Genomic DNA, 12,562 nt, shown 5'->3' with positions numbered 1-12,562 from the left:
GATTTAGAAGGATGCCTTATAACAGCATGCACAGGGATGTGGGCTTTGCTTTGCCACCAGTTTCACCTGGTGCTGCCACAGCAGCAGGATGCGCACCAGAATAAACAGGAGTGAGCCAAGGAGCTCTCCTTATGTGTGGCAATGGCCCAGCAGAGAAGGGAGTCTGGCAAGAACAGACAACGAAACTTCACTGTCCTCTTCTTTGCAAGCAAGTTCTGTCAAATCTGAGCAGCTCTGCAAGACAATTGCTGGGGCATTCACAAACCTTGCTGATGGTCAGTTATTATGAGCCCTGAACAGACCTAACAGCAATCCAGACTATGGCAGAACCAGAGCCTGACCAGGGCAGAATGTGGGGCTGCCCCAAGGAATGCACGTGCCCAGGGTGCTCACAGAATGCTGCGGCAGCTGCTGACTGGGGAGCATCACTGAGCTCAGCACTTGCAGCTACGGGTGGTCTTTGCATGTGTGGTAGAGACACAGTGAGCAGGAGGCAAATGCCAGCAATCAGGTACAACACACTGCTCTTCCTGCAGTGTTTGCTGACCCTGATGGCTCCTGACACCACATCACAAGTGGCTGCAACTCCACACATCAAGGAGATCAAGCAAAATGAAGAATGCTGGCTATTAACTTTGTTCACTGTTCGGGTCTACCAACATGAAGGCTTCCTCCCTCATCTTGGAGAGGAGGGGGGAGAAAACCTCTGAATTTACTCTCCCCAACTCTTCATCTATTTTACAATAATAAGGGGTTTATGATGTGTAAATATCCACTGGCATTCAGCGTGGTGTTAATGAGATTTGTACATTTTGGTCTCGCCTTCTTTATCGGGCAGTCAGTGAACTATGCAGACCATGGGTCTCCAATGTTTCTTCCCGCCTCCAATCCTTTAATCCAGATTCTGCCCAGTTGTCTTTTTATTCTTTTAGCTCTAGATGGAAGGAGGGGCATTATACAGTAGCACTCGACCTGAACAAAGTACCCTAAAGGGAGTCAAAGCTGTATATTGTACAGTGTAATTACAGAACAAATTCCTTCTCCTGATGTTCCACTGTTCTATTTCTGCCTTTCAGCCTCCAATTTACATTCTAATTACTTCTTCTCATTGTGTAGCTGCTTTATGGATCTATAATCTCTCCTTATTACCTTTTAGCCTCCAGGCTCAGCCCTCTCAATGACTCCAGAGCCAACATGTCCCAGCACTGGCTCCTTGAAGCCAGCAGCACATTCCCTGCTCTTTGACCACTTGCAACAGGGGCTCAGTGGACATGCTGCATTCAGCTGGAAGAGATGAGCCCTTTGCATTAGACACAGGAAGCCAAGCAGGACTCAAACACACCAGGTAAGGGAACATTTGACACCTCGATCTCTAAACCCATCATGAAATACATCATGAACACAGGCATATAAATGGTTACTATGCCAGTGTTCCCAGTATGGGGATCCTATGCCACCAGTTCTGCTAACCAGTAAGGTCTCTGCCTCCCCAGGTTGCAGATGTTGTGCTGATGCTGCTTCTTAGATTTGCCAATCCCCAAGTTCTCACAGACCACAACAAAACTCTGACCAGTAACTCCACACCGTGTCACCTTCACTGCTGCTCTGCTTGAATTCAGTTTCCAGAACCAGAGACACCAAAGCTGGCTGTACCTCTCATGCCCCTTCACTTTGTTTTTCATCTCTCACAGTAGCAAACACCCTGTGGTACAGACACACAGAGCTGGAGGAAAGGCTGCTGCCTCCCCAGGAGGACAAGGCATCCACCAGACAGCCCTTCTCACCCTCACATCTGGGCCTCAGTCCCTGCTTTGCAGCTCCTCGCTGTCACTTAGCACCGTAACTCAGCAGGAACCAGAAGGAGGATGACAGCCAGGGCACAGGAGGAAAGCAGGAACTGCCACCGATGAAGGGCAAGAACAGACCCAGCACCACAGAGCAGCACCAGCCCTGAGCACAGCTCTGCTGCTCAGCAGCACAACGCCAAGGTACTGCACACTGATCAGTTCATCCTCTAATAGAAAGTACCACCCAAAAAGCTCAGCTTCTGCTGTCTGACAACAAACCACCTTGAAAGTCTACACACAGCACTGCACAGATAATAAATAAAGTAGCTGCTGAACAACACACAGAGCCTGCACTGATACTTGCCAAGGGAACAGAACCTGAGGAAGCGCACACAGGGAGAACTCCAGGAACACTGCCATTAAAATCAGGACTAAAACTAAAATACAACAAAGTAGGAGCTTTGATTAAGATTGCTGGTGCAGAAAGGAATACATGCTTTTCCTTGAGCAACCTGTCCTACCCTGCCATTGCTCAGGGCTTACCTGCAATCTGAGCACAAATGAAGCACAGAATGTGCACTGCAGCACAGAGCACAGGTCTGCCAGAGGTGAACTGCTTTGTGAACCTGCATTAATTCACTTCAATTTTCAATCAAGGTAGAGAGAAAAAGAAATCTGCATATATCAAAAATATCCTCTTTTCTCTTTTTTTGAATATTCTGAATGCTGTCTTTGATACAACTTTGGCTTTGAAATGCTAAAATCTCCTTTTATGTACTGAGATAGAAAACAAAAAAGGTGGCTTAGAAATAAAGGAGCAGAATTACAACTCCTCAGCATTTTCTTTTGTAGAGAAGGAAACGAACACAACTGCTGAAATGGGGAACACTTCTGAGAGCACATCTCAGCCCTTTGCAGAACTCCAGGACACATAAGCAGAGAAAGGGACTCGTGTGGGCCAGGGCTCTGCTGCCCTGACAGCATTCTGCTTTGCCTGAACAGAACTGCCCTGTTTGAGGAGAGGCTTCTCTGCTGTAGGAGCAGTGCTTAGAACATCAGCACTCCCTGGGTATCTCTGGGTAAAGGGAAGAGCTGTGGGATGTGCTGGAATGGCAGAATTCCCCTCTTCCTAGGGAAGGGAGCAGACACATCCAGAGCCTCACACCGCTGCAACTGCTGTTTCAGCTTCCCAGGGTCTTTTTGCTGAAGGTGGCACTCCTGGGGCTTTGGAAGCTGTGAGCACGGGAAGCTCACGTGTTGTGATTCTATGAAGCTGCACTGACACACAGCAGGGCCAACACCAGGCATCAGAGCAGAACGTCATTCTCCGCTTTAAGCGAGTCAAGGTGCCCAGCTTACCTGCATGGGACTGCATGTGCTCCAGGAGATTGTTATAAAACTGGAACTGGATTCCACAAGCTCCACAGGTGTAAGGCTCTGTTTGGGAAAAATCAGTTCAGAAGAATTACACAGAGTATGTGGGGAAGCAGCACCCATGTGTACGTCAGTCTGTGCAGCAGTGGGGCAGCCCAAGGGCAGGGTGAGTATCACCACAGCCCTGTGTTTGTCACAGCAGCTCCATAGGGCTGGGACACGGCCACATGGCTCTCCAGGGCTGGGCATGTGTGTGTTGGGTTGCACAAAGCCCTGAGCTGTGCTCCAACTGGGCCTCGCTAGCTCACACATGGAGGAGCTCATCTTTGCTCGTTTTAAGCCTCAGAGCACAGTGAATTCATTTTACACCTGTTCATGTGAGATACCAGGCTCTGCTAAGGTATCAGGAGCACATAAGGACATAAGGAGCACTGGGATGTAAGAAACTTGTAACTCAGGAAGCTGGGATATGGAGAACTGCCACCTGGGGATGGGGATGCTTTATTTTCTGGTGGCTGCTGAGAAGTGCAGTGAGGTTGGGGCAGCTGGAAGGCTGCACAAAGACGGGGTGAGCGGAGCCGGGGGCAGGAAGAACAGAACCCAGAGCTGTGCAGGCAGTGCAGAGCAGAGCCACGTTCCAGAGCTGGAGCCAGAGGAGAGCTGGGGGCAGAGCTCCATCATGTGCCGAGAGATACGGTTAGTTCTGCTCTTACAAGTGTGGGGAAAATGCATTTCTTCCACTGAATTAACCTAGCAGCACATGTTTGCAGTTGCTTGGCTTAAACAGTTATTAGCTGAGTGCATTAGTTGACAGCTGTAACACCAACCTATGGGGCTGAGATACGTTAGCACTGAAGGCTGTTAGAAACCTCTGGATAAATCAGCACACTGCCACCATTCTATTGTGGAACAGGTGAGCGGACAGATGCAGCATTCAGCACATGAGCATCCTCACATACAAAGCCTGGCACACACAGAGTCTATCACTACAATATACCATAAACCTGTACCAACTTCTAAAAGGAAAAACGTATTTTTCTATCAATGAAACAAAGTAAATCTATTGCACGTAAGTATAAGCACTGGTATCCTGACTGGAAGAGCCAGAATATTGGAAAGCACGAGCCTGATTGGGCTCCATCTGTAAGATGTCTGTCTCAGGGAGCAGAACACTGAATTTATCAGATGGCAACAGGGAGCCGAGGGGGAAACCACAAAAGGAACCACAATACAACACTTATATGCTGTAAATTACACACTGCCAGGCCTTTCCCCCAAAACGCACAAATGCACAGCCCACTGAAATGAAGGCATCTCTTCTTGATGCCTTGTAGCTTCATTCACCCTTCTTAGCTCAAGGGTGGTGTTACCACAAACTCTTTGTTTTACCATAGAATCATCTACAAAGTCCAAGTCAGTGGATTAAAGCTGGATTGTGCTGTAACCTGAAATCAATGCCCTTGGAGGTTTTCTGAAGTCAGACAAGAAGTGAGACAGCAAGGACCCAGAAGTCTGGGCCATAACACACCCACGGTTACTCCGTGCCACTGCTGGAGCTGCACAGCCACAGCCAAACACTCAGCTGCTCCGCTGGGAGAGGGGAAGGCAGCAGCCTTCCCTGTTGAGCAGCAGATGGAAGGAGAGGGGAGGGTCTGTCCTGTCATTCTCTGCACACTGTTGCCAGCTGCTTCCCTGGCTGGAGCATAAGAGAAGACAAGCCAACGTTGCCAGAGCTATTCCAACAGTTCCCATCACACACATGAACACTGTGCCACATGGGGTTTGTTCCAGCCACCGAAACACAGCCATGGAAAGGAGCAAATGGGGATATAATGATATGGCAGCTCTTCAAAACTAAGTTACAGAGAGCTCTACAGAGAGCACATATATGCCCACAGAGCTTTCCACAGCCTCCATACAACAGTGCATAATGCCAGTGAGAACATTCAGATTCCTGAGAACACAAAGAAATAAGAGAGAGGAGATGGTTCGGTAGAAGAGCTGGAAAAGGGAACTAAATGAGACACAAAGGAAACAGCACAAAGATGGGATCACATGGAAGAGGATGTGGGAAAGGCAGAGGAAGGAGGGAAGGGGAAGAAGCTTATACATTGCCATGTACCAGTCTGCTTGTATGGAGCACATCAGCTACCTAAATCAGAAAGGAATGCTTCCAACCAGAGCTCAAATCCCCTCAAACCTGAGTAGCTGAGCCACTAAAGTAAACTGACCATACCCGTGGTGCAGGCAGAAACAATTCTTACAATGACAGAAGATGAGCAAATTGTAGTAAATCAAACGCACAACTTTTAAGAACTTCAAGTCTTTGTTGCTTTTGTTTTCATTATGAGCTTTAAGAGTTGCAGTAAACAGATAAAGAAGGATGAGAATGGTGTGAGCTGGTACAAGGAGATGATGAGGAGAGTGTGTGAGATGTGTCATAGCAACAGTGGGTCAGTATTTGACAGCAGTTCAGGCAGAACTAAATTCTTGTCTATTCTATGACTATTTGGTGCAGCCATTCAGTAGTTTTGTATGTACTTCTTGTCAGCAGTTCCTGGACCTCTTCCCATGCTGTAAGCTCTTTTCTCCTCCTGAAAAGCTTATCACGAGCACATCTGCAGACAGAAGGTTTTACAATACACCCTTCTTGAGTTTAAGTACAAGTTTGATATTATTTGATAGGAAAGAAGATAATTCTTTCCTTCTCCATAATGACACAGACTCTAATTGACAGGGAAAAAAAACACAAAGGCTGCTGTTTTCAGAGGGCCTCAGAGAAGTGAGAAACCCAAAAAGCACATTGGCTTTTAAAGATGTGCACGTAAAGGCTTTGAAACCCTCCAGACAAAGCACTCATAACTACCTACAGAAGACAAGGCATAGGGAGCAGGCTTGCCAAGAGGCAAATGGCCACTTCCAGAGCAGCAAGTCAGGCTGACAACTCCTGGCAGTCACTGAACTACATCTGCCTCCTGTCACATCTAACAGCCTGCCCTGTCTGACTGCACGCAGACCTGGCCAGCCAAGCTCTCCTCACTGCTGCTTCCCAAGTGGGACAGAACTGGAAAGTACAAGCACCTGAAACACAGAGACAAGCTCACCTGATGGGTTCTGCTTACATCTCTTTTCTTTAGGTTTTTCTGTTCCCGAATGAACAGCTGTAATTGTGGTGAAGGCTTGGGTTAGTACAGGACGGTTCCCAAAATACAACACTCAATACTTTAGAAACAATTTTTTTGCCCATTCAATATCCCTCACTCTGCTACTGTAAGCAGGTTATCCAACCCCCTCCGTTCCCCTTTTATGCAGTTGCAGAGCCCCCTCATTTGGTTCTGAGCAGACATAAACCCCCACTGCAGACATGGTACAACCCACTCTATGGAGAAATCCCTTCCCTTACCTGTCTATTGCAGGTAGCAGCACTGTGAACAACACATGTTTTGGTGCCCTTGCATGGGGAATGGAGGGAGGCCAAGCCTCTTCTACTGGCATTTTATTTATCTCTGCATCGAGATGCTGAAATTACACTACTTCTGGTCTGCCTGTTAAGCTCCATTTAGGGAGTGCACGAGAAAGGCAGTGTTCCACTTGAGAACAAAGGGATACACAGACAGTATGAAAATCTTGTAAGGAAGACTATGGAAGGTGTTGTCTTAGAGACTGTCCAGGCCAGTGGTTACGTTTAGTTACCAGAACTTGGCCTTAAAATCCAAAGGAAGTTGTAGAAATGGGGTAAATTCTGCTCCCACATCTACACAGCTCTTATACTGTGATCTCCATATAGCAAACTCACAAACAGCTGGACACAAGTTACAGTGATCTGTAAATACAGTGTCACAATTAGCATCACTGTAATATACAAACTGCTCTACTGATGGTCCTCAGAGCTCTCTTGTTTGTTGCAAATGGATTTGCTTCACAAATACTTTACTGATGCACAAAGAATGAATACTGCTTTATCTCCATCCACATTTCTACCTCTTTGCTCCCCACTGTAAAAAGCTGCCCAGGTACTTTAGTACTCAACTTGGGAGCACAATCCCCACATCATCATAAACCTGGAGAGGAACAAAAGGAGGACAATACCCCATGAAGTGCAGCTTCTTGCAAGCTTAAAGTAGTTTCCCCACATATATGATCACCAATCACAGCTGATTCCTGCTCCGGAGCAGGGAGCCATGGCAGGATGCAGTGAGTGGCACTTACCGCTGGAGTTCTGGGAGTTGCTGTTTGTTTCTTCAAAGTTGTTCTGCGTTTTGCCTTCCACTCTCCTGCTGAAAGCACTTTCTGCTGGGTGGAGAACAAAGCAGGGATGGTGACTGGTCAACACTGGACACAGGACTACACAGAAAGGAGGTACACAACATTCTGTGCCACATAACTGCATTCCCTGAATACAGCCAAAAAGTCCAATATCATCTCATTTTGGAGGAAAATGGGTTAGATTTGCTGAAGAGATAACAAAGGACAGTTTCTTTTATTGCCTTCTGGCTGAGGGGGCTGCAGTGGCTCTCAAGGAGCCTGTGACACCAGTCCTGACTGAACCAGAAAGGTCATGGTGTTCCCTCCTGCAGAAAAACCCCTCTGCTATCTCACCCTTCCTGAAATGCAACATGCAGCCCTCAAAGCTTCTGGCACAAGTGTCCAGGCCTGCAGGTGGCACTCTGGTATTCAGTATTTCTGCAGACAGCTGGAGCACTCAGCCCCATGGTGCTGCCCCTCACACTGAGACCCCTGGGCCTCTGGGCTTCAGCTGGGCTCCCACACAGTGTCCTTCTGTCTGATGTGGCTACAAAAGATCTGAAGATGAAGCTTCCAGCCCACGGATCTTTAACGGACCCTTCCAACTTGGTATTCACCAATAACTTGGTAATCAGATCCATTAAACAAAGTCACATTAAACAGGGCTGAGAAGGAACCAGAGACATTATTGAGTCTGTCCCCTTTGACAGACAAATAACAGAAAGGAGAGGCCATAAGTAACCAGCAAACCAGGTGGCACAGTGGGAGCATAAAACCATGGCAAAATGGGACTTGGCCAACCTACCCCTGAAGAGACCCAGGTTCAAATCCTGGCTTAAGTCACAAGTGAAACTGAGGCGGAGGTTTCCAAAATTGTTTGTAAAAGATTTGCATGATGATTTTGTCCTCATCCCCAGCCCTTTTTATTCTGCCATGTCTGGCTGTAAGAAAAAAACTGGTTTAATGCATCTCCCTGGACTCAGTGTATCCCTCCTGCACAGGAAGGGGCAGTGGACACAAGTTCTCTTTCTCCTCTCTGTACCTGAACTGTCTGCACGTGAAGCAAAACTCTCTGTAAAGGCAGAGTGCCAATCCACCATGGGTGAGAGGAGTGGCAGCCCACCATCCCTGGTACTACCCAGGCCCACATGGAGTGATTCTAACTGCCGCACTTGGAAGGCATCCCTTCTGGAGACTGTCTTCCTGGTAGGTGTAATGGTCAATGCATTTTAACAGAAATTCAGTTTGCTGCTCAGACTGCATGTGTACAAGAAGCTGCCTTGAAAGACACCGTGGAAACCACCACCAGACAGATACAGTCAGAACCCCAGGCAGGTATTTGTTCCCCGAAGATCAACCTACCAGACTCAAGCATCGTGAGATTCCTTCCCACATACAGGAAGGAAGAGAACAGCTCAAAGTCTTTACCCAATGTACTGATACACTTTTTGGTTAGAGAAGTGGGGGGATAAGATGTTTGCTTATATACATCATCTCCTAGTTATTACTTAAAAACCGGGACTCAAATCAAATACATTCTTAATTGTAAGACAGGTCAGTAGCTACAGCACCTGGCAGCTGTGGATGTGTACACTGTCAGACCAAAACTACCTTGGTCAGCATCTTGTGGCCTCTCCCATCTCTGCCTCCCTGCATCTGTTCACACCAAACACTTCAGGGGTGTTTAAGGAGATAATTAACCAGCCCTTCTTCTGCACTAGGACAGAATGTGCACCAGCCCTTCCCACAGATGTACCCGAGCTCTTCCCTGCTGAATGGACACATGAATGTTATGTCTTGTATCCTGTTTCTTTTCTTTTTACATTTGATCTCTATTGGAAGGATGGAGCAGGGACTACAGGAGGATCTACCTTGAGCTTCCTGACACTCCTGCAATGGTTCCATCCAATTATTTCTTCTGCTGGTGCCCAGCTTATCTCCCAGTGGTTCCTGTGGGGAGCGGAGCACTGAGAAAACACCTGTACTCCATCTCACCTGCTAAGGCCTAACCCTGCAAACATCAGCTTGAAGGAAATGAAAACTAAAAGCCAAATAAAGCTGAAATAAAACCCAAAGAACCCAACCCAAATCCCCACACCTGACAAGCTAATAAAGCCAATCCTTGTCAGAAAGCTCTCCTCTGTTTGTGACACCAGGATTTGAAGCAGGGCTCTTTGCACCTCGTGGTTAGTGTGATGCTTTAAACAACAAGAACTTGTCACTGGGTTATAAAGACCTATAGCTGATCTAAAGTTTTACTTATGTTGTGCTGAAGGATTGAAACCCCTCAGCTGCTTCTTGGAGTAACTTTTCAGGGACAATCATGGATGGAGCAGATTGAGCCCAAGAAGGGTCAAAAACCAACCCAGGGCAGTGCTGCACACCAAGCAGTTATGGTAGAAAGGCAATTGGTACCTGTGATGGCCTTGCTTCCTGGGGATCCGGAATTTGGAGCGCGGAACATCTGGGATTGGGATGTCGGTGGGACACCGGAAGGGGTGCGATGCAGGAGGGTGGAACATCGGTTTATTGAGGTCGGTGTTTTTTTGCTGGATTGGCTCCCCTGTGTCTTCACTGCCACGAAGAGTGGAGATCGAGAGAACTCTGGATATGAACACTCAGAACTAGTGCGTGGACAGTCAGTCAGCTCCCAGCTCGTGTGCCTTCTGGGAGGGTTCGTTCTAACAGCCATGCTCACGAATCCCTTGCATGGGGACCTGCAGCATCTGTGGATCCACTGATCCCATGTAACAAAATTGTTTTCCCCACTCACCCAAGGGGACAAGTCCTGAGTTGTTAGTTAGTTCCCTTCCACACCTTTAACTGCTACGTGACCAACCCATTCTTCCTCCAGTAGGAACCACCCTGTCCACCTCAGAGTCCTATTTGACTCCCATGGCCAGGCTGGGTGTACCTGCATCTTTGTGCTCCATTTCTTTGTCAGGAAAAGACTGAACCACAAGTGCAGGTTTCTCATGCATCATTCAGAGCCTTGCATGGGGAGACGCTTACACCCTTGTTCCCTGAGCCTTACGTGGGTCCTAGAGATTCAATGCTACACTCCTTGTCTGCCTAACATAATATAAAGGAATGAATTACAAGGCAGAGTTCTCATCCTGCAAGTCAGATGGGGCCTTCTGGTCCCCATCTCCAAACAAATGCTGGTGGCATATGGAGAAATCCCAGGTATTACTGGGAGATGCTCTTTGAATTTGAACTGTTAATCCATTATCACAGAAAACAGAAAGACAGGCTCCGGAAGGGAAGTTTGCGCTCTAGCAGAGATTCAAAAAGCTGGATTGGTGACACTGAAATGCATTCTTTATTCTATAAGGCTAATTCTCCAGCATTTGCTGGAGTCTCAGCTTTACTTCCTGTGACTGCTGGGGGCTGAGAAAAGCCAGTTGTGCACTGCATCAGAAACCAGGTGTTGACAGCTACCTCACAGGACCTTGGTTTATAGGAAGAGCAGTAGCAAGGCAGGAGAATATACGGGTCAGCCTGCCTGGGAGCTAACCATAGCCTCTCCTGTGTGCTCATCAGGGTTAGTGGCCTGTCACTGTAAATGATAAATGTTACTGGTCAGGGCAACTAAGAGAGGGAAAAAATATAAAAGAAAAAAAAACAAAAGGGAAAAAGTTTATAAGGAGGATTTAAACCTTACAGTAGAATTATCCTGATCTGTTCTTAAGTGTCCTCTCTGTGACTGTTGGTCTAATCTGAAGCAGGGACAGGCAGGTGCAGGGCTGTTTAGGAATAACTGTTACATGTATAAACATAAGCACTGGGTTAATTCCCATAGAGATAAGATGATCAGCTGTGTGAGGGCAGTGGCAGAGGTTTTCTATGCCCCATATCTTCTACCATCGTCTTGGTCTATCTCTGTATTACAGAGAACCTACATGGGAGCTGTCAAGAGCCACCAAGCCTTGACTGACCTTCAAAGTAATGGTCTGGTGGATTATGTTTCCAATTTATTTCTATGTAAATCTAAAATGAAAGCTCCCTTATTTAAGTAACTTTAGAACTCATCTGGAACTCATTTTGGTGAGGAAGGAGCGTGTGCTCCCTCTGCTGGCTGCAGATGAGTAGCTAATAAAATCATCTAATGAGCTCAGTTCATCCATCCCCATCATCAGCCAAAAAGCTGGCAAACATGGGCAAAAGAGCAGCTATGGTGGCTCACAGCACATGAACTGCAACACAGCACAGGGAAACGCTATGAAAAAACACAAAGTTCAGGGGCAAAGAACTTCTCTGCATACTTTTAAAGCATCCAAAACCATCATGTAGCAAGAGCTTCTCAACTATTCTTATAAGACTTATGCACTGAATTACACTTAATTGCCCGTTACAACCTCCCCTTTGTCTGGGGAGTGCAGACCGTGGTGTCCTGCCATAAGCTGTGAACTGCCTTATCCTGAGCTCCCTGAAATAAATATTTTATTGCCTGTGATTTCATAGCAAGCTGACAAGGTAATTCACATGACTTTGAAAACCAGTTTGAACTTGCTGTCTGCAATAGTTTCTCAGAATCTCCTAAGAAAGATGCATCCCCACTAGGGTGTACGTTCATTATTAGGGGGAGGCTAGAAAAGTTCGTGCATCTCTTAGTAATGTACACTTTGGGTAATAGAGCTTTTAGTTAAGCAATAAATAAAGTATCAAACCCTGGGGAACACATGAAGAACAGCATGGGCTTTGGTAAAAGCTCAGTGACATCAGACACCTGACAGCAATGGGGATCCTGGGGGAGATTCCAGCTCAGCTTTGCAGTGCCCTGGTCAGCACATGATCCTGTGAGCTGCAGCCCCACAGGGTCCAGTGGGAGGATCCACAAAAATGAGTCTCTCTCTTGCAGCCCTCATCTTTATCACCAACCACTGTATATATCACAGTCAGTAATGAAAGATTTCCAGCAGGATACTCACTAATAGGTGCATGCAGTGCCACGTGCTCTTGGTATGGAGTGTAGTATTTGTACTGCTTGCCACAGAACTCACAGGTATAATTGCCAGTTTCTGTGGAGATAAAATACATTAAAAAAAATCAGAAAGAGAGCAGCAACCTCACACAAAATAGTGACTTCTTGACTCTTTACATAGAAACAAGGCTGGGTGACAAAAAGAACACCAGAGCATTTTCCTCTTGCATGG

General features: G+C 46.9%; 1 protein-coding gene across 25 annotated transcripts in view; it reads right to left on the bottom strand.

Annotated features, from left to right (window-relative positions):
* ZNF618 (zinc finger protein 618) overlaps window positions 1-12,562 on the bottom strand; it is an 87,664-nt gene that overhangs the window by 8,276 nt on the left and 66,826 nt on the right. For 7 of the 25 annotated variants that reach the window (XM_015878783.3, XM_085521579.1, XM_085521589.1 and 4 more), the window contains 5 exons: window positions 12,338-12,427; window positions 9,822-10,010; window positions 7,371-7,454; window positions 6,266-6,322; window positions 3,147-3,224 (listed from right to left, as the gene is read on the bottom strand). In XM_015878783.3, coding sequence (XP_015734269.2) covers window positions 3,147-3,224; window positions 6,266-6,322; window positions 7,371-7,454; window positions 9,822-10,010; window positions 12,338-12,427 — 498 coding nt within the window. The remainder of the gene's footprint in view (window positions 1-3,146; window positions 3,225-6,265; window positions 6,323-7,370; window positions 7,455-9,821; window positions 10,011-12,337; window positions 12,428-12,562) is intronic. The other 18 variants (XM_085521587.1, XM_085521595.1, XM_085521598.1 and 15 more) reach the window with 6 other exon arrangements.

The sequence above is a fragment of the Coturnix japonica genome, chromosome 21 (assembly GCF_054131305.1).
Source record: "Coturnix japonica strain WE chromosome 21, WE-NBRP24, whole genome shotgun sequence".
In the NCBI taxonomy this organism is placed as follows: Eukaryota; Metazoa; Chordata; class Aves; order Galliformes; family Phasianidae; genus Coturnix; species Coturnix japonica.
This window is presented reverse-complemented; position numbering and strand designations above follow the sequence as displayed.